This window comes from Pholcus phalangioides, unplaced genomic scaffold (assembly GCF_987345545.1).
Source record: "Pholcus phalangioides strain wild (caught in Gottingen) unplaced genomic scaffold, Ppha-v1.0 ptg000027l_1, whole genome shotgun sequence".
NCBI lineage: Eukaryota > Metazoa > Arthropoda > Arachnida > Araneae > Pholcidae > Pholcus > Pholcus phalangioides.
In genome coordinates this window covers 8700782-8728621 of record NW_028301617.1, presented here as the reverse complement: position 1 = coordinate 8728621, position 27840 = coordinate 8700782, and the positions used below count along the sequence as shown (strand labels likewise).

The following is a 27840-nucleotide window of genomic DNA, read 5'->3' as shown; positions in this document are numbered from 1 at the left end:
ACTCCATTGACCAATTTTGGCACTATTCTCCCCCCCCCCCCTGTAGAATTCAAGACTGCCCCCCCCCCCCCCATACCGTCAAAAGTCTTAATATAGAATAAAAGGTTCCATTTTGTTGTCTAGTTTTAGCTGCATATGCCTGCAAGTAAAATAAGTAAATTTAGGGCCATCCTCTATGAACTTGAAATATGACCTGCGTGACCAAAGCTGTAGTTTTCAAACTTTCGATGCTGCCATTCTTTCTTTGGAGATGCCTCAGCTCTGATGCAACATCAGAGCTGTTTATTGGTACCATAGGCTGACCTGGTTTCTGTGAGATGCAAGTCAGCGCCATAAGAGCCAAAGCTTGAATATCTGTCGTATGAAATAAATTGTTTAGATTACTGCTTTGAAAATTCGGTTATGGTATTAATACGTAACGGTAATATGATAAATCGGTGATTATAATTACCAATGGTCTCTGTAAGTTTGATAAATTTTCCTAGATTTTCACTTTTACCGGCGACTATGCATAATTGCAAATTGAAGTTGGAAAGTATGATGAATATTAAAAAAATCATATGAAATATCACTTAGATCAGGGTCTGAAAAATCATGAAAAAATTAGGATCCACCGAAATTTCATGGAAGAAAAGATTATTCCTTCCGACAATGTCTGTCCAATAATTTTGTTATTTGACTTTTCCAAGACTTAAAGACCCCTTTCCAAGCTAGCAGACACGCTGTCATAATTTCTGATAGTTTTTTAGGCTGTCCTTAGAATTCAATTCAATTATCACCATAGAGAAAATTAGGCAACCTGGAATTTGTCAAGCCATGACTTAGATTAATTTACTTATCAGTTTCTCCTGTATGTAATGGGTGCACTCTACAAGTATTTTTCCCATGAAAATTGAATTAGAAACAAAAAAATTTTGTCTTGTAATTTTGGCTTTGATCACATAGCTATACCAATATGTGCAAACACAACCAACATTACCAATTGAATTCATCATCCTAGACTGAAGTTTGTAGGGGGCAGCTCTAGGTCCATGTGACCTTTGCGGGAGCACAGGCACCAATATATGAATGTTGTCAAAGTGGCGCCAAATTCAAGCAGAAAGGCGGAAAAAAGCTTTTCAACAAAAAAAATGTGGTTGGGGGTGCCAAAAGTAGGTCTTGCATGGGTAGGGATTTTTTCATGAGTTGGCCTTTGGAAGTTTGAGCATAATGTCCTGTCTACAGAAAATTAACCGAAATAAGAAACGGTTTGCACAGGGTTTAGCATCGCTAGGTCACGGGAATTTTTTTGATAGGTTGAAAAAACCTCAAAAAAAACAGCCGATATATGGCGCTGACGTATACATGTCAAAGAAAATATACGCAAATAACGAAGAGGATGCCTCCAAATCGTTTATTACAGCAGTATGTGTTCCCTATGACTACCACAGGGGGTAACACATTGCAGGCGAGTCACAAATCCAGCAACGGCAGAGTGCAGCAGGTCCACATACACGGTTTACAACGGTGAACTGATTGTGGATTAGGAGCGCAAGTTCTTGTAACCGTCTCATTTGCATATTTCCACTCAAGTCGCTCGTACCAGCGCCACCTATCGGCTGTTTTTGAGTTATTTTTTTCCTGTCTTAAAAAATTACCGCGACCTAGCGATGCAAACCGTTTTTTATTTCGGTTATTTTTCCGGTTTTTATTCAATTTTAAAGTTACTACGGACTTTTTTCCCACCCTGTATATTAAAACAAACGAGTTCCATAGAGAGACATACTAAACGGCTGTTCTGTAAAATATTCCTTTGGGAACGTGGTGCCTTTACCTCCATCTTGCAGAAATTTAGAATAAGCAACCAAAAAAAAAACACGTCTTACCTTTTCTACAGCTTTAATTTGACATGTTTGCTCTTTATTACAGTATAACATTTTCATGACTATCTTGATCCAATGGCTACACATCACTTTGATAAAAATAATTTTTCATACACGCACAAAATAACAATTTGAGAATTTCAACAGATTTAGTTTTTGAGGGACTATTTGGACCCTCCTCAAAATCGTTAACTTGTCATTCCATGCAATCTCAAGTCATGATAAATAATTTTGAGTGTGTTCATTTGTGTGACCATTAAAGACCATTGGTTAACTTCCTTAAAATGTGTAGCTGTCTCCAATATATCCCCTCAAAGTTCCCCTACAGTATATATCCTCACCCTTCTCTCTAACAAACGTTTGAGATTTGTAGTATAGCTGTGACCAAATTATTCTCCCGCTTGTATAATAGTGTTTTCGACATTTAAATAGCCGACATATATGGGTCACCCCCAATTAAAAAAAAAACTTAAATGGAAAATAACTGAGTTCTTCTCTTCCCCCCTAAAGTGGGGTGTTGCTTCGGACCCTTGTCCAGCTGTGCACATTTTCATCCTGTACTGATCTGCGTTGTGTGTGCTAGAGCAGCATCCCCACCCCAGCATCTAACCTACCGGAATCATTAATGTAATCTACTACATTTGTATTATTTGACAATATTTCGATGAGATTCCCTTTTCATTTATAATAAAAGTTACACGAATTTTGTTGACAAAGTTTGGTAAAAAAAGTAGGGAAAGTAGAACAAGTGGAGAAGCCCTGCACAAGTATTTCCTGAGTATATCCAATCCTCGAGGATGCATGCATGCAAAGATATTCAAGGGGGGAAAAACGAGCAGAATTCAGGGGTTAAAATCGGTATTCACAAAAGTGAGAGAAATTGTGAACTTGCGAAATTATATGAATGTGGGAGGGAACCCACTGAAAGCATTAAATGCTAGATCAAGGTATAATGTGGTACATGACACACAAAAATATGAAAAGGTTGGCGTAATCATAATTTCTAGCAAATTCAAGCAATTTATTGACAATTTGTTGCGCTTACCAATATGACCTGGGGATTATACATAATCACCGCTAAATGTGATCAATTCCCAAAATTTATCAAACTTAACAAAATGGTAGGTGATTATACATAGTCCCAGATTTTTATCATATATATACCATAACAAATATCTAAAAAATTCATGTGTTCACGCAAACAAATTCACAAGAAAAATAATTTCCTACTTTTTTCTTTTAAATCAAAAGAACTAGTAAGTATCAGAGGGTGTATCAGTACCTGTCCATACAGGATGCAAAGGATTTTTGGTGATATTTATCAGTTTGTCGATATCTAACTGTGTCATCGTGTCTCCTGCATTGCAAAGAGCCAGAAGTGAGAAAGGATTTGCATAATCCTCTTGCTCATCCACAATTTGTCTCAGGTCATCCACGAAATTCATTCCTTTGAAATCGTTTGGATCTTTACAAGTTACGAGAAGAGCATGGATTGCAAGTGCCAACTCACTGGCTGAGAGTGGATCATGCTCATGCCTGAAAAGCATATACGTATCAAGATTTTTTAACAAATAAACAACGTGGGTTCTCAGAAAATACATTTGTACAAAAATCTCACGCATATGCGTACCATAGAAAAGACCCCCCTCTCACAGAACGGTTAGCCCACCAACTTTTTTTTGTCAGAATTATGATACAGGTAATCTAGAATCAATTTTAAACTGCAATCATGACAAGAATGGTCAAATGATAGCTAAGTGTATAAATAAGCTTATTTACTATAGATTGAGTGGAATCAGGATCGGGACGGGGGAGACCGGGGGGGGGGGAACAACTGCCCCGGGCTGCAAAATTTAAGGGGTGGTAATTTTTTAATTGGGAACAAATTCCGTTATAAAATTATCGAATTTTAAAGTTGTGTGGGGGGGGGGCGGCAAAACAATGTTTGTCCTCTGCGGCTGAATCATGTTTGCTACGACCCTGAGTGGAAGGCCTTCGAAATTTTAATCGCCATATTTTCCTTCATGCAATCTGCAGATGCTAATGCTGGTACTTTGAGGGCGAAAATGTCATTGTATAATACGAATGTAGAAATTCAATTCGCCAATAACAAAATATGCAGTCCATATAGACAAGCGATTCCCAACGTTGGCGTTAATGCCCCCTTGGAGGCGATGGAAAGTTCCAGGGGGATGGTAGAAGCTACGGGTATAACATAGGACCCTACTGGTTAGATTGCGTTGGGGGGCGATGGGAGAAAAAAATTTCTGAAGAAGGGAGGCGATGATATAGACCAGCGATTCTCAACCTCTCAACATTTTTTGACTCGCGGAGCCCTTTCTGGTATATAATTTCTATGGAGGAGCCCCGTAGGCCTATTTTTCATTCATTCATCAAAGTTAGCGATTTATTATTATTCAAAAATACTTATAATTATTTTTTTCGAATTTACCTTTTTTTTGTATTTTTCTCGAGCTGCCGCGGAGCCCCAAGGGCTCCGTGTGAGCACCGGTTGAGAACCGCTGATATAGACCATAGTTTCCCAACCTTTTTTGTCCCATCGCCCCCTTCTTCAAAATTTTTTTTCTCACATCATCCCTCAACGCAATCTAACCCATAGGATCCTATGTTATACCCGTAGCTTCTACCACCCCACTGGAACTTCCCATCTCCCCCAAGGGAGGCGTCAACGCCCACGTTGGGAATCATCGATATAGACAAAAGATTAACCAGACTGCTCCGAGCAGTCTGCTAGTTCTATTGTCCGGTCCCCTCTTTTTTTGAAGCACGCAACCCCCCACCCCCGTGACGGATTGAATTACAGAATCATGGTATTAATAACTTGGCGCGCTATCTTCGTATTTTGATGTACAAGAGCAATAAGTATGCGGTACCTACCTAATTTTCATAGATAAAATTCCTAATCAAAATTATCGCGATAATTCTATTTTTGTAATACAAAAATTTCTTTTTCCCTTCTTATTTTTTTATTTTTTTTTTTCGTTTTTCATAATGCGCAGGGGCGTACGTCGGATCGACCCTTTGGAAAAGACACAAACATTTTCTTCCCTTGAAATTTTGAGACAGAGCGACCATGCACTTATCACCGCTAAACGTCATGCTCCATTAATTTGTCCATGCTGCAATCCTGTTTAAGTTGGTCTGGAGCAACTCCCTATCGTTTTGATTCCCGATTACCCCCATTAGCTTCACATCATCTGTGAATTTGCTAGCAATCCCATAGATACCCTGATCGAGATAATCGATAAAAAGTGAAAAAGTATGGGGCCAAGGGCACTTCCTTGAGGAACTCCACTTGTGACTTCTTTCCAACCAGAGAATACCCCGTCCACCATAACTCGTTCCGACCTATCTCTTAACCACGATTCTATCCAATTCAGCAAGTTGCCCCCAATTCCAATCTCGTGTAAACGCTTCAAGAGTTTACCATGTTGGACCCGATCAAATGCCTTCTGGATATCAAGGTAAACAACATCTACATTTTTGCTCTTACCCAAAGCCTTAGTCACGTGATCATAGAAGCAAAGGAGGTTAGTCACACATGATTTCCCCTTCCTGAACCCATGCTGATTATTCGACAATACATTATTCTCGTCTGTCCATACTGCCTTTTTATGATAATTTCCAAAATTTTCGAGAGGGAACTCGTCAAACTCACTGGACGATAATTGGACACAGCTTCTCTACTACCCTTCTTAAATATCAGAACAACATTAGCAAGTTTCCAATCCCTTGGGACGATACCCTCAGCAACACTACTCCTGTATGCTTGCACATACATTTCTTAGAAGATTTAGGACCTCCACGTCTTGTACTTGAATATCGTTGAGGATTTTATTACCCCATGCAACCAACACCCGTATATCGAATATACGCAAGAAAAATCCAATTAGAAATAAACTTCCATCTAGTAATGGTCAATTGCATCTTAACAATTTTCGTGACCAACGTAGACTCGTTAAATCCCTGATCCGAAGTTCACGGGACGCGAATTATCGCCGCATTGAAGATCATATTCATACGGACCCTTCTACATTTTGGAACTTTACGAAATCTCAACGAAAACTTACCCCGAGAAACTTCAATTATGAAGGAATGAGTTTTTCGGAGGATGAGGAAATTGCAAACAAATTCGCCGAGTACTTCCAGTCTGTATTCTCTTCTCAGGTTCAAAGTACATCTTGGGAAGACTACAGTAGTGAACATCAGATAGCTAATAGACTTGATATTTTTGACATTGGTGAAATAACTGAAAGTGATGTTATCGGCACTATACGGCATATGAAATCTGTCAAATCCATAGGCCCAGATGGTATTCCAGCCTTCGTAATCAAAGCATGTGGAAATATTTTTTCAGAACCTCTCGTAATTCTCTTTAATCTCTCCTTGCGTAAAAATGTTTTCCCATCTTCTTGGAAGCTCGCAAATGTCATTCCGATTTTAAAAAGCGGTCTAGTATCTGAAGTCACCAACTATAGACCCATTTCTATTTTATCCACCGTCTCTAAACTCTTCGAGCACATCGTATATTGCAAATTGTACAACCATATCCGTCTTGAATTATCTCCATCTCAACATGGGTTTTCGCCGAATCGGTCTACTGAAACAAATCTTGTTCATCTCACTCACGATCTTGCTAAGTCAATCGACGCCAACAAGCAAACCGACGTCATTTACACGGATTTCACTAAGGCTTTCGACAAAATAAATCGTCAGACACTACTTCACAAACTCCGTTCTTTCAATGTGTCCGAGAACTCTATCAAGTGGTTCACCAGCTACTTAAATTTGAGAACATCCCAAGTTGTATTTCATAACAGAATTTCAACAAAGTATGTCAGTGGATCAGGTGTTCCCCCAGGGTTTTAATCTTGGACCATTGCTGTTCTTAATATTCGTGAATGGCCTTCCTCGATGCTTCAGTGCATCAAAGTGTCTGATGGCTAATTTCTTCCAGCTTAATGTTCGAAAATGCCACGTCATCAGCTATACAAGAAAATTGTCATCGACCGAATTCGACTACACCATTGATGCTGTTTCGATCAGTCGTGTTTCCGTAATCAAAGACCTTGGTGTTTTCTTTGACTCCAAGCTTGCATTTACAGATCACATATATGATCTCACCAATAAATGCTTAAAACTGCTAGGATTTGTTGTGAGGAGCAGCAATAATTTCAAATCAATCACAACAATCGTGACACTTTTCAGGACTTACGTGCTCCCGAAACTAGAGTACTGCACTATTATATGGAGTCCTCACAACAATCAAGACTCACTGCTTCTAGAAAGAGTCCAGAACAGATTTCTACGTTACATGTTTTACAGGCAATTTCACGTCTACATCAGTGACGTAAGTACAACTGAACTGCGACGTTTTTTCCATTTCCAATCATTGGAATGCCGAAGAAGAAGAAGTTACCTTCGCTTTTTGTATAAAATTGTCAATAATATAATTGATGACCGCCACCTTCTTCAACTTGTTGATTTTTCTGTGCCAATTGGAAATAGGCCTGTTCGGCGAACTTTTCCCCTCCCTAAAATCCGAACAAATATTTTACGACTGTCCCCTATTTTTGAGATGTGCAATATATATAATCAGTGCGATGTAAAACCCGAGAGATATGTTCAATTCAACTATAAGATAATTTCTTAAAAGTTATATGTGAGTATTCAATATTCATGTCATTATGATTTTCCGTATGTATTTCCATTGTTTTTTTTTTGTTTTTTTTTGTAGTTTGTTGTATTTGTGCTTTTGTATTTTTCTTCTCTTGTCCATCTCTGTAATTGGGCAATCCTTGCCTGTTGAGACGTGAATAAATAAATAAATATCATTATCTCCATTAAAAACGACGCGAAAAAGTCATTGAAAGCACTACACATGCCTACATTGCTCTCTAACCTAGAGCCTCCTATCGAGAGGGGGGCCGACTATCCCTTTACATCCATTATTGACGTATCGAAAAAATGATTTTGGGTCAGAGCCAATGTTATCTGCCAACTTAGATTCAACTTCTGTCCTTTTTACAATCCCTTATCGCTTTCTTCAACACTCTTCTTTTCTCAGTAAACAACGATAGGTCACCTCACACACTTTTATACTCTCTGAATGATCTTTTCTTTTCAAGATAAAGGTTACGCACGCTATCCGTGAACCATAGAGGGTGCGATGTACAAACACGCTTTTTTCGAACAGAGGGTATGACGTCGTGCACAACAGAGGACAGTTTCGTACTAAATTCTTCCCATTGACTTACCACCATTACTGATTTCAACCGGTCTTTGGAAACTTCCGCTAACACTCCTCTCAAAACATCAAAGTTAGTTCTCCGAAAACAAGGAACCAGTCTTTTGTTATCATCCTCACCTGAGGAAAAGGGAAATCTGACGATACGATGATCACTGGAAGAAAACTCTTCCCCCACCGAAACATGTTCAACTAGATCCTCAGAACTAGTAAGAACTAAATCCAAAATAGCAGTACTCCTAGTGGCTTCTGATACATGCTGATACAAAAAAATTTCGAGCACCAACTTAAAAAAGTCTCTTTCATACTGATCTCTAGACGAAAGGTTCTCCCAATCAATACCTGGGTAATTGAAATCCCCTAGTATGACAACCTTCTTACGCTTACACATGCAGGAAATTTCATCATGCATTTTGGCGATGTAGTTTTTGATCCCTATTCGGTGGATTGTAACAAATCCCAACAATAAGCTTATGACGTCTTTTGTTCTCAAGTTCAACCCATATGGTTTCAATATCACTTCTCTGCACGTTACACTCTCTAGCCTTCAAACAGGATTTCACGTATATCAACACTCCACCCCCTTTCCTATCAGATCTATTTCTCAAAAAAGTATCGTATCCTGAGATGTGTAAGAAAGATTCATCCCCATCGTTTGCCCAAGATTCTGTAATGGCTATAAGATCCAAGCCCTCCACAACTATCATAGTTTCTAAAAAATCTTTCTTATTACCCAAGCTCCTGGCATTTATTAGCACACATTTTAATTTGCCCGGTGATTTAGTGTCAATCGAGAAGCCATCCAAGTCAGAGGTGGGTATTTTCTCGTCAGTACTGTTGTGATTATCATTAACTAACCCGCTTTCCCGGCAACGTGGTCTGGGAGTAAAAAACCTGAACTAAGACTATCGTAAACCTCCCAGACCCCCCCCCCCTCTTATTTAGATGGATCCCATCCGAACGAAGCCACCTATCGGTAAATGCGGGAAGCTCCAAGAACGTGACCCCAAGTGAGGAGCAAATGTCCTTAAGGCCTATATTGAATTGGTGGATCCTACTCCTATACCCCTACTACCCCTTGGCAGCACTTGTATCACTGCCACATATGAACCCCCCTCCCTAGCGGATAATAGTAAATCCCAATAATCTGACAGAGACTTACTAATATTCGCTCCTACCTGATTCGTTCCCACCCACAGTATCACTCGCAAGGGCAATTTTCGGCGATGAAAAACGTCTCGAACGTTGCCAATCTTCCCCCCAGGAAGACAACAGCGCTCGAAACCCCGAAAATCCCTACACACTCGGTTCCCAAGTTCCCTAACCATAGAATCGCCGATGATTAAACTCCTATCACTATCCTCCCCCCCCCCCCCACTACCTCATCCACGACCACCCATTCGCCCTCTAAACTGTCGTTGTTCGTGGAGATTGCTTCTGCATCAACAGGTGGCTCGACGACCAGAGGCTCCGTTATAACTGGGGCCCTCCCTCTAATTTCGGCCCTGCTCAGCACTTGCGATCACGGAAAGCAGCTTGCATACAATTTTTTAGGTCTTGTATATCATTTGGAAATCTAACCATTACACTGATTTCTCTCCTGTAGAGCTTTATACCGAAAAATTTTGTTACAATATCAGAAAGCATCTGCTTCACTACATGTGGCTTTTCAAAAACCACACCATCAAGTACGGTAACGGTTTTTACAAACGTAAGGGTGGGTAAAGTGGAACTTGCATTGTGGCAAGCGGTCATTGCGTTAAAAATTTCGACAGAAGCACTAATATTTTGTATGATCCTTTGGTCAATTGGTAACGAAACAATCGAAGTGTTTATGTGAAATTTTCCGCTCTAAAGGATAAAATTTACCTTTCCGCTTCCGCGTTAGACAGGTTCCGTTTAATACAGGTTTTTTTTTATGTGTGTTGTGGAATTGAAATCACACGGGACCACGATTTTTTCCCGTTATAGACAGGTTTTCACTTAATACAGGCTCCGTTGAACGTTGAAGACAGGTTTTACTGTATTATATCTATGGTACAGTCGAACCCCATTATAGCGAACTCCAATAGACCGGAGAAAGTCCTCCTAAAGACACTTCATAATAACGAAATTTCGTTATAAAGAAATTACAGATTATTTCTCATTGTTTCTGTCATCTATAATAATCTTCCAATAACTATTTTACTTCTTTTAATAGTTAATTTTTAAAAATGTGTATATTGTTACTACATCTGTTCCCCCGTTTAAGCGGTATTTTCTTACACGAGTCTCTTTCTACGTGGTAAATTATAACTCTATTTACGCGTAATTTTTATGCGCGGCACTTTTTGTGCGCGATATCAATTTACGCGATCTGAATTTAAGCAGCCAGCGTTTTCTACAAACCAGTTATGGTGATTCAGCGATAATTTTCTTTTGCACTGACAGAGTCTATATTTACGAGATTTTTTCAATCGCTTAAAACGAATCCACGTAGAACGGATACTCCGCGTAAATGGAGAGACGGGTGTAGCTATAATACCCGGCGTTGCCCGGGTTTTCTTCAATTACTGAGAGGATTGAAAAGTGACAAATCATTATAAACTATTAAAATTACTATTAAAACTAATTAACAAATAATTAAACTAATAATAATTATTAAAACCTAATTAAACTAATAATAATTATTAAAAACTAATTAAACTAATAATAATTATTAAAAACTAATTAAACTAATAATAATTATTAAAAACTAATTAACAAATAATTAAACTAATTTTTTTTATTAAAAACTAACCCTATACATATACTGACAGGATTAAAGAAGTGACAAACTATTGCAAAGGTATATGCATGTCTCAAACGCATTGCTAGGGAACCATAGTATAATCAAAGTAAACATTCCGAAAGTGATTATTGAGCCACAGAAACTATTGTTTCCCGACAGTTTTTGCCCATTTCGGGCATTTGCCCTGCTCTGACGAAATTTTAAAGTAGCCTATCGTTCAATCCGGGGCCCTATTTGGCATATATGCAAAATTTGGCGCCGATCGATATAGAATTGTAGATTAGTATAGAGAACACACACAGACAAAAATCAATTTTATATGCATATAGCCTAGATTTCCATCTCTCTAAAAAAAAAAGCTGCAATAGAATAACTTTGCACTAAAAATTTAAATGTTTCTTAACGTATAATCTGTGGATTATAAGCAGGCAATTACGGTACCAATGCATGTATCTATATATATAAAATTGATTTTCTGTCTGTGTGTGTTCTCGATATAGATCTACAATTTTTAGATCTATCGTATTCAAATTTTGCATATGTACATCAAACGGGACTCGACGTGAACGATAGGTTTCTTGAAAAGTTTGCCAGAGCTGATGCCATGCTTTTTGATCATGACAATGCCAAACGTTTCTTGATGACAAAACAGCAGCATATGGGGAACTGGTATTTTTTTACTTTATCCTGTTTCATTTTGAAGTGAATTTCCAGTTTCAGGTGTTTTTAAACTATTCATAATTTTTATATTCCTATTAAGCACCTTTTATTTCATGTTTGTGCCTAAATAGTATTTCAATACTATCACTACATTTTTTTCTTTTTTTAACTATTCCCATAAAAAATATCACACAGGTCATCTGAAGTTGGTTTTCTGTGGTTCCTAACTGCGAGGCACGTATGCGAGCCGATCTCCCTTTTACAATGTTTCGTTACAGAGAGCAACAGGCCTACAACGGTACAATTATTCAATCATTGCACTTCGCTACTCATAGTTAGAAAAATTGGTAGCAGATGTCAGCACTGCACATAAGCATTGCACAGTAACAACCCTCACGTTAGGTTCACAACACGTACACTCACATTCTAAAATGCACCAATTCGTCAGAAACTCCGCAGAGGAATGTGGACGAGGTGCTTTCATGATTTAGTAGTAGTAGACTATCGAGCTAAGTTAGAAATAAATAAAAATAAAAACTATCTAATGGACTGCCATCTAGTGTGTGTGATTAGGGTTAATTTACTACCACCATAAAATATGTATGAAATTCGTTGGCATTTTGTACCAAAACTGGACGTGCCCAAAATTTCTTTGTTGTATAAGTTAAATACGTACAACAAAAAACTTTTAGGTAAGCCCAGTTTTTACTCTCACTGCTCCATATTACCTTAATAGTCTTGATAGTAAACGGGTCTCAACTTCATAGCTTATCTCTGTTCCAATGCTATTCTCAGTAGAGAAGTACTCCTTATCAGTCAAATACAGCAATGTCGCAATGCGGAAAACATTTCTTCCCCATTTTGCTCGTCCAAATACATTTTTCCTCAGGCTTTTTATCCATAGTATGCTTCGATTTCTGGCTTCGATCGCCCCAAGAACTTTTTCTACATCATTTACTGAAAAATATTTTTGGATAAATTATTCGATTCAGCAATACAGGCTAACTGAAGACAATGCAATGTGATAAAAGCAAATTAATCCTTTATATCAGAGTCTTCTTAATCTAAACTTATTTGTCTCATCGCTGTACTTCTGAGAATTTTCCTCCCATCTCCTAAATTGTTACGCTAACCCATAGAGTTCCTTACTACTACTACTTCACCAAACACCAACTCTGGCCACATCGCTATATTGCAATTTACTGCCATTAGTGAGATGAGCTGGAAGCGAAGGCGCTGTCTATCGGTGGTCGCCTCGAGTTCGGTTAGGGAAAACATCTTATCGATATCCTCCCTTGGGTTCGAACCCGAGACCCTGACACCAACCTTCACGATGGTAGACGAGCATCTTACCACCATGCCACTCGGGCACCGAGTTCCTTACTGTATCTTTGGCTTCTATTGCTTCTCTGGTCTGTTCCTTCGCCCCCACTTGTGGGAAACACTGATATACAGTAAAACCTCGATGTCAATTTTCACCTCATGTTATCGATAAATTATGACGACTTAAGCGGAGTGAGAAGTTAAGCGAAGTGCCGTCAGTTTCAATGCTTAATATTGTGAAAATCGTATGAATTTAAAGTAATATAACATTTTTTATCAAAATATGAATTAATATTTCATCATTGATGAAATTTATAGATTTCAAAAGAAGATATTGAAGTTTTTACCTTTTTAGAGCTTTTATTACTTAACTTATTGTCTTGAAATATACGTGTCCGGCTAAATAAGCTATTTTTTTAAAGGAAGCCATAGAAATGATCTGTTCTTCTAGCTCGAACTTTTTCATGGTGACGAGTACGAAATTAGCGACGAGTAAACGAAGGTAACATAGTTGTCTATGAAAGCTGAACAGGCCTGAAGAAAAACGATGACATAACCGGGGTGACGACTTGATGAGGTTTTACTGTATATGGTCTTCAAAAAATTTAAATGGAAAAGAAAGACGAAGCTGTGATATTTACCAAGGATAGACTTTCCTGACAAAATATTCCAGTAGAATTATATTCGTATACGGGGTATTTCAAATTGTTTGCCCTCAGGTCAATCTCTGCAACCATGCTTTTAACCACAAAAAAAAAAAACTTTTCGAATTACATGCGGTTTCTTAAAATGTAATTTTTTTCTAAGGGTTGCATACATAGAAAAAAGTGAAGCAATTTACTTCTATAACATGGATACTGTATGCTAAAACTTAATTAATAACGTAATTATTAACTAATACTTACTAACTACTAATAATTACTAATGATCTACTAATAATTACTAACTACTTAAACTAATAACGTGATTAACAAAATATTAAATCTGATCCAAAAAAGGTATTTCCAAAAAGTTCCATATTTTAAAGTGCAATGTTCATCCAGATATTAAAGATGAAAAATTATCATGTCTTGACAACTTATCTTATATTTTTCATTGCTCACTGTGTCGGATACTTTTTATCCCTCACAAGATTATTTTGGATTACAAAAAATTAATTATTCAACCTTTTAAAGAACAAGAAGAGAAATACAAAAGTAAATAAATGAAAAAACATGTTAAAGTCTTGAAAAATAAATGAAAAAAATGTCTCTCCAGAAGATGCTGGAAAAACTGGTGATTCCAATTTTTGACTAACTGATCACATAAGAAATACAAATGAAAAGTATCATTAAAATTGTTGAGTTTTATTTTTGTTACTCACAATGGCATACACATTTTTTGAAGAATTTTTACGCGTTGAATTCAATTTACATTTCATGATTTGTTAACTACACCCTGAATCACTTTAATAAATGCTGAAATCTTAAGTCTCCGTTCAAACTGCATTTAAAAATATGGAATTTTTTGCAACTTCCTTTTCAAATTAGAGTTCTACGCTTCACTAACTGGGAGCTTCAACACACACAAGAAAATTTTATTTTTTAATGTGTACAAACCCCTCAAAAAAATTACAGCATTTAAGGACATGCATGTCATTTTAAAACCTTTCGTTATTGAAAGTTTACCTCTACAGGCAACGGTTGCAGAGATAGTCCCGTGGACAAGCGATTTGAATCAGCCTGCATGTATGTCCACACAAAATAAAAATTGACAAACGCCAATCTATTTAGCAATAAAGCCTTTATTTGCCAGGAATCATTATTAAGGAAAACTATTTGGTTTTTCAAAACCCATTATTTACTCGTGATTTTTTTTTTTCTTCTTGCAAGATAATTAATACAGCATTTAAATTGCGAGAGAAATTGTAATTAAGTAAACATTGCTATCACGATGCAATTTTTAACAAGAAATACACACTCATAAGATATACTTGGAGAATACTGTGTACTCTTGATTTACTGCCTTTGCTAAATTATCAAAGCTATGCTGTGAGCTTTCGCTCATTCAGTTAACTGAATCAAAAAAATAAAAAATGAATACTTACAGCAACCAAGCTCATCTGAATTGTCAGAGCAATCATGGACGCCATCACAATGCCAAGGTTTTGGTATACACCCGTACTGGTTCTGGCACAAAAAGTGGGGATAATGATCTGGACAACCATACCTCATGTAGGCTGAAATAAGGTAGAAATCGATTTAAATATTTTTAATCACGGAGTGGCACAGTTTTTTTTTTTTTTTTCATAAAATACTGAATCCCACAGTTTTCAAAACTTCTTTGTTCTATCGCCTCCTTCCTGAGAAGAATTTTCTCATCGCCTCTAATCTTAAGTCAACCCATAGGATCTCCTATTATACCCATAGCTTCTACTGCCCCCCCCCCCCCCATCTGGGAGAGACATGGATCTAGAGCAACGTTTTGAGAGGTGCAATTCATTGTGCAGATTCATTGCATCTTCCTGTATTTCATGGGAACTCCCCCAAAAAGATCAATTACTTGGCTAGTGTGGGGAGGGGGGGATGAATCACCCCATCGCCCTTCTGCCTAGATCTCCGCCTGGTTTGAGAAACACTGCACTAAACACTACTAATAAGTACAGTAGATCCTCGACTATCCGGCTTAGTTTAAAAACAATAATACATTAATGAAATTACAATATTACTTTTTCACATTTGTGCAATCATTTATCAATGACTAGTAAGAAAATTTTGAATAATTTTTATAAGGTAGCCTGTTTTACGTTTATGTTCTGCTCCTTTTGAAAGTGTGTGTATTTGTGTATTTGTACTGTACAACAGTGTTTTCCAACCTTTTTGATGTAGCGGACCCCCTTTAGTGAAAGTCAAGATACCACGGACTTCCTGTAGCGAAGGACAATTCCCAAGCTGTTTCCCCATGACTCCCCCATGAAATCCAAAATGTGTTGTTTTTTTTATCATTTTGAGTGTCATTAATTGAAGCAATAAATTACAATTTCAAGCAATAAATTACAATTTCACGACACTGAATGTGTCCTTCATGCAATAATACTAAATGAAAATGGTCCCACGGACCCACGGGAGTTCGTTGAAAAATACTGCTGTACAGTGTACCTGATTTTATGCTCATTGCAATTAAAATAGGCATTAAAAGTTTATCTTGAAATATGTGAAATATATTTCTATGTTCCGACTTCGTTTTTCTGCGGTAAATTTTCAAAACAGATCAGTTCAGAAGTACAAAACAAACTTTTATTAAGTACTCGCCCGTACTTTGAGGTCAGAAAATATGAGTAATAGCGGGTTTTTGCACCACACTTTGAACTCTGTTAGTATGATATGTTTTTAAATATTTAAGTGGCAAATCCCGGATTCCTACACATTCGAGTTTGGCTAGAATATTATGACTCACAGTAACAAAAGCTTTGCTGATATCTAAAAATAATGAAGTAACTTTAACTATATAATTGTCGCTACCTGCTATATTTGAAAAAAAAAAAAATTAACACAGAATGGGTACAGTACATGAATGGGCCGTAGCATGGATGGATTGTGCAGCAATTACAATCTGTTTTGAACCTGAAAAAATTAAGCGTTCTTCCCGAATGAATGTCTTTAGTAAAACCCGATTGATCAGTATTAAACATCTGGTTATCCTTCAACTGTGAATTCTTAAAAAAAAAGTAAATGCATCATTTACACATGCTTTTGAAGCATTTACAATATGATCCTCTTGATAAATCTGCTTTTGAGTAATCATTTTAGTAATTTTTCTGCCAACAATTCTACATTTCTGTTTAAAATTACAGAACCATTTTCCGGAAGCTTTGAAAGGCACTTCTAGGGACAGAGCTTTATTACAAGCCCGGCTTTTCAAATCCGAGTCATGTACGTTTACATGCCTGCGCCTCGCATCCTGAAACTTTTGAAAACATATTTTTGAATTTCGTATAGTTTGTGCCTCTTATCATAAAATTTGTTGACTTGATTTTCCCATTCGAGACAAACATTTTACAAATCTATACTTGCTTTGATTTTAGTGTGCAATGTTTCATTTTTTTACTGCTACGCCAGTATTCAACGGCTGCTCTTTTAGTTTCAAATGGGATACTCTGGAATTCCTCATTTAAATATGTCTATAATATAATATTAACAATCTGTAATGTCAAAATCAGAATTTTCAAATTCACTTTCGTCAACCTCCGATGACTCAAAATTCAGAGTGTCTTCTACTTCATCACTAAACATTTCGCAAATAGAGATTCAGGTTTTTTCAAAATTTCCATTATTTTATTTTTTAAATTTATTTCGGCTTCTGTAAAATCTGTCAGCTCCACTTCTTGAACCGAGGATTCGTGGTACTGCATCCACACCACGTTGAACATATTAATATGTGGTGGCATTTCCTATTTGAAAGCCACAGCTGGTTTGAAAAAATAGATTCAAAACATCGAGGTATGCAATTTCATGCAGAAAGACTTTTCAGTTTTAAACAAAACAATAACAAAAACTTATTGCAACTCGCTAATTTGTTTCACTTATGTAAAATAAAAGTGTAGGAAATGCACGATTATAGACTAAAAATATATATATAAACTCGATTTCAAACACTTTTGAATGCAAAATACCCAAAAATAACTTTCCACCAGATTTAAACTCATTTGGAGGAAACACGGACAGTTCATTTAAGAATTTGCCGCTTTTCTCTGAATCCACACCAAGTATTGGCGTTAAAATGTTGATGTGATTTGCATTTATTTTTTACAGCTTTTCTGTTGCAATTCCGCAGCTACTTTTTTTTTCACTGTACATATTATGAGCCATCTACTAACCCCTGTAAAATTTTCGTCGGATTCTATGAGCTTAGCTTAGGAGCGTTTCCTTGTATGAAGGGATTTTTCAAAATTCAACCCCCTAAGGGTGGGTTCAAAGGTTATATGGAGCAATCATCACTGAGCCAATATCGATGAAGCCATAAATATGAAATTCCGTATAAGTATATTACATTTTTCAATGTAGATACCCACTAAGACTGGATTTCTGAAAGTTCATCGCCAAAGGGGGTCAAGAGGTGTTCAAATGCCATATGTGAGAATCATTCCGCAGTAATTTTGGAATTACCAAATTCACGCGAGCGAAGCTGCGGGTAACAGCTAGTGCAAACGTAAAAAGTGACTTACAACTGCAATGCTTTTCATCAGAGTTATCTCCACAGTCGTTTTGATCATCACAGAACCAACCTCTGTTGATGCAGTTTCCATTTTGACATCGGAATTGATCTCTCTTGCACTTTCCATAATCTCCAAAATCCTTTGTTTTTGGTTTTCCTAATAGAAAATCGCCAAAATGAATAGGCGAAAACATGTTTTTTACTATGTTGAATCAATTATTTGAGAAATGAAGGAATCAATTAATAACGGCACATTGCATTACGAAAATCCAAAAATTGTACTGTAATTAATTTCCTGTAACAAAAGTAAAGTTTACACGGGTTTAAAAACTAATTTTTTGCCATAGCAACTAATTCGAAGCCTATTGCTAACTTTGTTTTGTTGCTTTTCCCAAACCCTTCCATCTTTGCTTGGAATGGATGGACATATTAAGAAGCAACAAGGATATTAGAATTCATCTGTTAACAGATATATAGCCTCTTCAAACACTCATACATACTTCACTAATGTGTTTTCCAGATGGAAATGTCTCTTGATTTCTCTTCTGCATTTGCATAGGCAAAATGAACAGAAAAATAATTCTATTTGAATAGCTCATGAAGAAATGAAAATTTGTTGATACCATTGAACATTCAAGGTATCCTATAGACTCCTGCTACTATCACGGGGTCTAAATAAGCACGACGTTGTTAGCTGCTAGAATCGAAGAACATACGAGGAACTAATAACAGAGATGTGTGCAAGAGCAGACCACACTCTCAGTCACCAATGACCATCTAATCGAATTCTAAGAAAGATGTTCTAACTGTAGTCTGTCAATCCCCCCTCCTGTACCCCCCCCCCCGATTACACACCAAAGATCAAACTCATCGCTGGCAGATCGTTATAAAAAACAATTTACACAGCCCTTGTTTACTGTCCGGATTATACAATAGAGGCAATAGAAATGCAACCCCTCCCCCCACAATTGCTACAACAACAGAGAAGAGGTAATAAAGTTAAAAAAAGTTGAGTCGATACTCAAATTCACAACTTGATGGCAACAAGCCATCTTAAATATTAATTCATATTTTTGACAAGACTGGTGGAATGGGTAAGGATTTCAGAGTCGCTATTTCTTTAATAGAATTGAGAATTTACCGACAAATAAGAGGAATTATACCACAAAACTGGTTTGCTCCGTTTCTCCACCACTGCTTTAGATCATTAATCACTTAACTATCATGCTGTATATATATATGATCATAATACATGATTTTGGCCCTGTATCCATACAGCTAACAGGGATATTCAACCTTAAATTCAGCAAAAAAATTTTCAGATTTCATTTTTTATGAATAAGTGATTTCTCATGCATATTTTTCAATTTAACTTTCGACTGGCATGGCAGGTATCACTAATCCCCACCCCCCTAAAATGTTATATATATATATATATATATATTTATGAAGTAAGCTTTCCTCTGATTTTCAGCAGGTGCAACGTCATAGAGATAGGTAATCTCATTGACACACCTCCTGATCCACCCCGAAGGGTATACAGGTTAACTTCGTAAACCAAACGCTGCAGTAGGGTAAAACTAACCTATCTCATGACGGTCAAGAGAGACAGATAAACATGTTCGATTGCGAAATCTGCTCTACAAAAATATCCGGGCTTGCCATTACTAAAACAAAGGCTTTTAAGAAGCTGTGACATCTCGTTAATGCCAGTGAGAGGATAAAGAGAAAAAAATTATACGCATTTAACTAGACAGTAGAGAAATATGTAATTTTTCCATCCCACAACACATCAAAGAAAGAGACTTTATGGATGTTAGTGCCGAGATGAGCTTTGAGCCCCCCCCCCCCTCCTGTCATCAAAAGTCAGCAAATCCGAAACCCCCTCCCCACCCTCGATGCTGACGATACTTGAATGACCCCTAAGCACAACAACATAATTTCGTTGCGTATATATTTAAAATGTATTTTCCATCTCATATTCATAATTAACAACTGAAAACATGAATGAAATTTAACTTTTCAAATACACGTTTATACACTGCATAGATTACTATTTTTACATTTTCCAGAATTTAAGACATTTTCATATTATCCTTTCGTATCTTTTGTTTAATGAATGAGTAACAAGACTAATTTATACCTTCAGCAGTCTGTAGCTGGAACAAAAGGAAAGTAAAACAGACTACAATTGGAAACATATTGATAACAGCCACGCGAGTATGTGCCCGTTTCACAAAATAAAGCAAATAGCAAGAATTGTAAATGATAGGAGATCGAATGAAAAATTGAGAGAGCGAGCTGATTTCGCCCGCTGACAAGAACTATAATTAGTTTCTATAATGTGAAAACCACGTTCACCATCTATAGCGCTATTCCTTTTCAAAGAAGAGCGAAGTTCAACTGCGAGAAAAAAACCACGATAAAGATGTTTGAGATAAGATTTCCTTCTTCTAATTAGACTATTCAGTTCTATGTAACGAAGTTTCTATTAACAAGAAGAAGAAAAAAAACGTGATATGCTGAAAAATCTACCGGCAACAGCTTATATGTTGCCTAATTGATTGATTTGTAAATTGTCTGTGTTTTCAGAAAAGAAAAATCTAATCACCCAGGACAGAGATCTGTTTCTCTCGCATCAATTGAGATAAATAGGTTGAAAAATATGTTTTAAGGGCACCAAATAGAAAGAAGCGTGGATAAATAATGAAGTTCTCTCTGGTGCCTTCCTGTTTTATTTATTCATTTATTCAAGTTTTTGTGTTAAGATAAAAAAAATTCATTTTCATACTAGTAAAAAATGACAATTGTATGGATAATTTGATTTATAATTTGCTTAAAATTCTTCGTATAATCGCCTGTAGATAGATAGCAGCATTATAGAAGTCGAACAACTCTAATTGAAACATATTTTTCGTCTCAAAAGCATAATACTTTGAACTTGGAAAAATAATAATAGTTCGAAATATATCTAGCACCTATCATGCGAGGAAAAGAAATCCATTTCATTTCTACATTTCTTTAATCTAGATGTGTTTCCTCCTTGTGCGTGTCAGGAAGTCGCCATGTTGGTTACCTTGGATACGGTTTGTATGTCCCTCAAATCCATCCTTGAAGTAGGAAAATATACTGTAATTATTTTCGAATTTTTAACCTCGATTTTTATCGTAGGGCCCAAATGTATTGCCGGGTGTTGTTTTCAATCATAAAGGTAGTGCGTATAAGTTTAATAGTTTCGTGTGCTAATGTTAATCTGGCTTTTGCGTTATGGTGCACTGGAGGATCGAGAAATATCATTTGTAAGAAGGCCGCAAAATATTCAAGCCCGTCCCTGCCGGGGGGGGGGGGGTGCTCAAGAGAAACGCAGTCCCACCCACGAGAATTATATCTGATTGAAAATTTCGAGAATATGTATGTAAATTTGAAGGCAAGCATTTTTTTAGCCTGGTGAAGCGTCTAAACGCCACCTAAAAATTCACTTGGCCGGGGGCCCCATGATGCTCTGAAGACGGCCCGCCGGGGCCTCTCATTGTTTTTTTAACGGAAAAAGAGTAAACTCGGCCGGCCTGCTCCTCATGATTTCGGGCATCATGAAAAGTCACAAAATTTTTTTACCATCTGCGTTGAAGTTTTCGAGATAAATGAAAACGAAGTTTGATTTGGGTCAAATTGAGCCATTCCGCGGTTCTAGTGTTAAAAAAATACATTTTGTTGTTCGAGTTTGATGTTTTTACAGTTAATATTCTTCAGGAAAATCAGAGATGAAGTTAAATTTGCATAATTCGTAGTTTCCGAATGAATATTGGTCGTAAGTCGACGACTATCCAATAGTAAATAAACCGATGTTTCTTTCACGACTGTAAGATAATGGTTGAATATTCAAGAGTTATAATAATCACGTGTGTGTTAAGTTTCCCATAATCCGTATGAATATTCGTGAATGGACGACTACACGAACATAAAAAAAATAGACAAGCTTTTTTCACGACTCTATATTGCATCGCTTTTCCAACTCGCGAATGATCACTCAGTCTGATAACCAAGGAGTCATCCTTGAGAGAGAGCACCTAAACCAATGAGAATCAATCCTCATCTCCTTCCCCCGGTGCAGCAAATGCAATCCTAGGCGCGTTCCACGCGGTCTCACCTAAGCCCTACGAACTCGAATCCACTCGTATTCTGGTCCGGCACTCGCTCTCGGATCACTCCGAGAGAACGATTCAAACAACGGCAGTCGATAATCTTCAGGTACGGTTCCGAGATCGTTTTACAACAAAGATCATTGCCTCATCGATGAGCCTATCACACAGGAACTGGTGAAACAACACGGGTAAACCATTTTATGGTGTGACGCCCCCCGCTAAGAGATCAACCACGCGCGATCAACTCAATTCGACAGACGCCAAACCACGTTGTCCATCTGGCAAGACGTAGCCAGGGAATGATAATTCCCACGGCTGATCGCCAAAGAACTCGTGGATTGCCATCTGATCGGACCAAATCCGTTCGCTAGGATTGGATCTCGTCTCGTCTACCATTTCCTGCAGTTAGTGATGGACTGCCGACGATGGAAGCAGGTCTGGAGTGGGTACGGAATAGGGCTTCTTTTACAGGCAATTGAACTCATTGTTTGGATCCAAACAATGCGATTGCGATGACTGTTGACTTTATTCTTGCAGTCACGAGAATCAATTTTCACTCTCGGCCAGGAATACCATTGTTGAAAGGATTTCAAACTCTATTAGATGCATTCTTGACCTTTCCATTTAGGATTGTTTGTATTTTCTCGTGGAATTTGTTACTTTTTATTGCTTTCGATCCGTAGACGGTCAATTTGTCGCACTGAACTTGTCGCGGCTCAATTTGTCGCGGTACAAATTCGTCGCAGTGTCAATTCGTCGCGATACAAATTCGTCACAGCTCCACTTCGTAGCTGTACAAGTTTTCCGCCGTGTCAATTCGTCGTGACGTCAATTTATATATTACAGCGCAGAATCAATTCGTCGAACCGTCGATTCTTCACTGTACATGTTCCACGCGAGCTTGTATGTAGGTTTTTGACTTACACGTGAAATAAAAACATGAACAAAAGTGTACAGTTAACTGAAAATAATTATTTTTTGCTAATGCGAAAAGGCCATGGAAATTAAAATTACAATATCAATTACATTTAAAAATTTAACTGCATATAAAAAATTTAATTTTATTTGAAAATTCGGTTATAAAAATTTGAAATGTTAAATAATTGATTTCTGCTGTCATGAAATTTCAATATCATGTGGAAAAATTTCGGTTTGTATGATATTCCCCAAATTACAGTGAGCCTATCTTTAACAGTAAATTTCTATCTGCCCCATGGGCCCGAGAGTTCCCCCCCCCCCTCTGAGAGTCACTAACATTTACCATTACAGTATCTCCATCAGAACCTGAAATATTTAATTAATTAATAATTCAATTAAATTAATATTTAATTTTCACCGTATAAGCCGCACTTCCCGCTTTTGTTGGGATTTCTCACAGCGAAGGGAGTTGGGCGCAGATCAAGGATGGAAATGTACAGTGCTTATGAATGACGATTCCATGAAGTTTTCATATTGCCCACAGGATGAGCACCAAAAAGACCATGTAATCACCAATATGAAAGACGACTATGGGTCAGTCACATAGATATAACATAACCATTAATTATGCTTATAATCAGTCGCATATCTTTGGCTGGCTTGTTTGAATATTTTCACACAGTTTTCATTAGCGTCTAAGCTTTTGGTACAAGGTTGGTGTGCTTGGTCTACATATTTCTGTTGGCAAAAACATGGAATATTGCAAAACCGAACGTGGAAATGATATGTTGGTTTGCGTTATGTGTGTTTAAAAGTTTTTCCCCCCATGATTCATGTTCCGAAATTAGAAAAAACTTTTAATGCAATTGAAAAAATGAATTAGCCTATTACAAATTTTCTTTATTTGAGATTTTTGTTGTATCTTAAAATAGGGATACAGATTATACGGATGACAAAAAATAATGTAGTACTTTTTAAAATTAAATTGTTTGAATTTAATTTAAATTGCAATAAATTCTTAACGTCCTTTTTATTTAAAAAATTCAAATTCATCCTAAAAAGAAAAGTTTTGAAAAATGCAAATTTCATCAACATCTGGGTCATGGTCATGACTGAGTGTTTGTATTTCAGCCCAAAAAAAAAAGTAAAGTAATAATTTCTCCACAAATGGTGATAGACCGGAGGTGTGCTATTTCAAGTGTGTGCGCATTTCTTGGCAATGTAGTCAAATAGCATAAATGAAGTATATCAAAGGAAGTTCTACTCGTGGCAATTTACGTCATGTGTCAACTCGGCATATATGTTGTGACAATGACACATGAATGATGAATTATAAGCTTTGAATAGGCTGACTATATTTCCTCGAGGAAAATTGGGATTCTAAATGCGGGACATAGCCAAAACTAAAAGTTGCAAACATTGGTGAAATTACGGAAAAACTACAATGGCGGGAAATGAAGCATTACTGTGAATTAAAATGAATTCCACGAAATATAACGTTCACCAAGATAAATGACACCACGTACAGTCAGACTTGGTTATAACTAGGTTGACCATATTAGAAATACGGGATATTGAATATTATGGCTGGAAACGATGCCAAAAGTTGCCAACTCGAGCTAAAATGCCAGAAAACTCAAGCGCGGTAAATGAAGCGCCACTTCACATTGCAATGAATTAAAAAAAAAAAATAAACATGTCTTATGAATATATTCTTGTTTGTAGTCGTATTTATAGTAATGTAATTTGAATTGGGAAGATAATGTGAATCGCTGATTTGAAGAACGAATTGAAGGATAAAAAGACAAATTCGCGTAGTTGAAAATACGGGACATTTTTTCCAATGAAAGTCGGGACAGACAGAAAAAACCGCGACTGTCCAACACCACACATGCCCCGGAACCGGAATGTGACGGTCGGCTTTACTACAAGACTTTCTCCTCCCTCTTTTAAAAATACGATGAATCATTTCTTTTTCTTTTTAGAACTACTAGATAGATTTCAGGGCAAATGAAACCTCGCTACAACGATACTCGATATAATCCTCCACAACATTATTTTTAAAATCTGGTTTGAAATTGCCTATAGTCTAAGGTTTGACTTCTCTACTGTGAAAAAGTCCTCTCTAACGATATTTTTTGAAATGGCTAGACACCATCTATATTACGCTCAAAAATCGCCACTTTACAGTGAACAGCTGAATTTTATAAATCAACTAATACATAATTTCTTAGTTGATATTTATTATAAATTTCATGTCGTGAAATAAATACTTAAAAATGCATTTTATGAAGATACAATTCAGAAGAGATGCCAACGTCATAAATATGGTAGCAACTGATAATATTGTCAAATCTAGAATTAACGAACATCGTTAGAGCGTAAAACCAGGAATTCCTTTATAACGAAATTTTATTAACCGAGTTCGTTATAACGGGATTCGACTGTATATGCAATCTCTCAATATAACCTCTCTCTCTACAACGATATTTTTTTCTTTCCCCCCAAAGTAATAGCATCTGAATTTTCAATGGACGTTTGTTGCAGCTCTTAAATAACACTACCTTCATAAAAAAAAAAATGCAGCAAAACTAAAATAATGCTAGTTCCTACAACAAATACTTCCGTTTTTTTAGTGCAATCTTTGGCAGCAAAGTATTTAGATATTAATATTTTAATATTGCCTTCTGGCGATTTATTTTCATCACAGACGGGAGGAGGGAAGGATTGGAGAAAATTAAATCCAACAAAAACTATACAGTCAAGCACAACAGTAATTATCCAACCCCCCCCCCCCCCCCATCATCGATGCTGACGTAATACTTGAATGGCCCCATATTACCAACAACTGAAATCCAGTAGCGGGAACCCAATACGCAGATTTTTAGTAGGGCCTCAGACTGGATTCCTGTGTTGAAGCATACTCTTGTGGAAATACACTAGGTGGTAGTGGGCAAAATTTGAGTTAAATGTTTTTTAATTTTTAATCGGATTTATCAAGCGTACGCATTACAAAGTTATTACGACGAAAGATTTGATCTATGTATTTCTATCTATTTGATCGACAATTTGCTATCCAAAATTGACCTCGCTATTTCGGGAAATCTTTCTTTCTTTCTCTCAACCCGAGCACAACTCAGGTCTATCGCCATGGGCAGTTTATTACCTAATGAGTTGTGCCGGAAAATAGCGCTTAGAAATTGTGAGTTCTTTATACTTGGCACATTATCAGCCAATCAGAATCAGGAGGAGGAGAAATTGTTTTCGGCACGTGAAAATCTGTCTGGACCCTCCGTCCGTTTCGGAGGCGAGATATTTTTCGACACGTGAGACTCCGTCGGGACCATCGAGCTTATATTACTGGAGGGAGCATCCAGCCGCTGCGACGGCGTCTACATCTAATTCAAGGAACCCACGTGACTCGGTGAAAACAAAGTTCGTTTGCCCATAGAAATGTACAGTTAAGTCTCTAAATATTGCGTTTTAAAGATTAAAAAAAACGATAGAGAACTCATCTAAAGATGAAAAATATTAAATTATTTATTTCATTATATAATACTGGAATAATTTCTTTCATTAATGGTGGAATAATTTTTTTCGTTAATGCTGAAAAATTTCTTTCATCAATTCTTAAATTTTCTTTCATCAATTCTTAAATTTTCCTTCATTAATTCTGGAATTATTTCCTTCATTAATTCTGGAATTATTTCCTTTATAATTATTTCTGAAATAATTTCCTTTATAATTATTTCTGGAATTATTTCCTTTATAATTATTTCTGGAATTATTTCCTTCATAATTATTTCCTTCATAATTATTTCCTTTATAATTATTTCTTTCATTACTTCTGGAGTAATTGCTTTCATCAATTCTGTATTTGTTTCTTTCATTAATGCTCAAATTATTTCTTTTACTAATGCTGGTATTATTTCATTCATTGATTCTGAAATTATATCTCATTAATTTTGGAATTATCCCTTTTTCTTAATTCTGAAATTATTACTTTCATTAATGCTGAAATTATAGCTTTCATTAAAACTAGAGTTCTTCTTTAAGAAAGAATTATCTTTCATTAATTCCAGAATTATCACTTTCATTAATTCCAGAATTATCACTTTCATTAATTCCAGAATTATCACTTTCATTAATTTTGAAATTATCAATTCAGTGAATCCTGAAAAAGTATGTCTTTCATTAACTCTGAAATTGTCTTTAATTAACTCTGAAATTGTCTTTAATTAATTCTGGAATTATCTTTCTTTGATGCTGGAGTTAACACTTTCATGTACTTTGGAATTATCTTTCATTAATTTTGGAATTATCACTTTCCTTAATTGTGGAATTATCAATTTCGTCAATGCTGAAAGTATCTCTTTCATTAATTCCGGAATTATCTTTAATTACTCTCATGAAAGGAATGGCCGCATGCGACTCATGAAAGGAACAAATCTAAATGAAAGAAACATTGATAAATGAATCGATCTGCCTGTTTTTGCTTCAAAAAATGCTTGATTAAAGCTGCGGAATTTCTTCAATGAAATTTATACGGGCCCGTAATTAATTTCAAAACACCCTAAACTATATGGATTGATGCAATTGGATAATGTAAATACGGACACATTAATTCTCATTTTCGTGCTTGAGAACATGTAAATAAAAAGCTGAAATTAATGTTATTGCATGGATATCCACCTCAAAAGTGGG

The 27840-nt window shown here is 36.6% G+C and overlaps 1 protein-coding gene across 1 annotated transcript in view; it reads right to left on the bottom strand.

The window, feature by feature from the left end:
- LOC149068359 (uncharacterized protein CG3556-like) overlaps window positions 1-20469 on the bottom strand; it is a 38558-nt gene extending 18089 nt beyond the window's left edge. The window contains exons 1-6 of the mRNA XM_089251621.1: window positions 20220-20469; window positions 18087-18233; window positions 14970-15101; window positions 12289-12517; window positions 3145-3398; window positions 194-354 (exon numbers count right to left, since the gene is read on the bottom strand). Of these exons, the coding sequence (XP_089107747.1) occupies window positions 194-354; window positions 3145-3398; window positions 12289-12517; window positions 14970-15101; window positions 18087-18233; window positions 20220-20277 (981 nt within the window). The 5' untranslated portion in view covers window positions 20278-20469. The remainder of the gene's footprint in view (window positions 1-193; window positions 355-3144; window positions 3399-12288; window positions 12518-14969; window positions 15102-18086; window positions 18234-20219) is intronic.
- Window positions 20470-27840: the final 7371 nt, after the last annotated feature.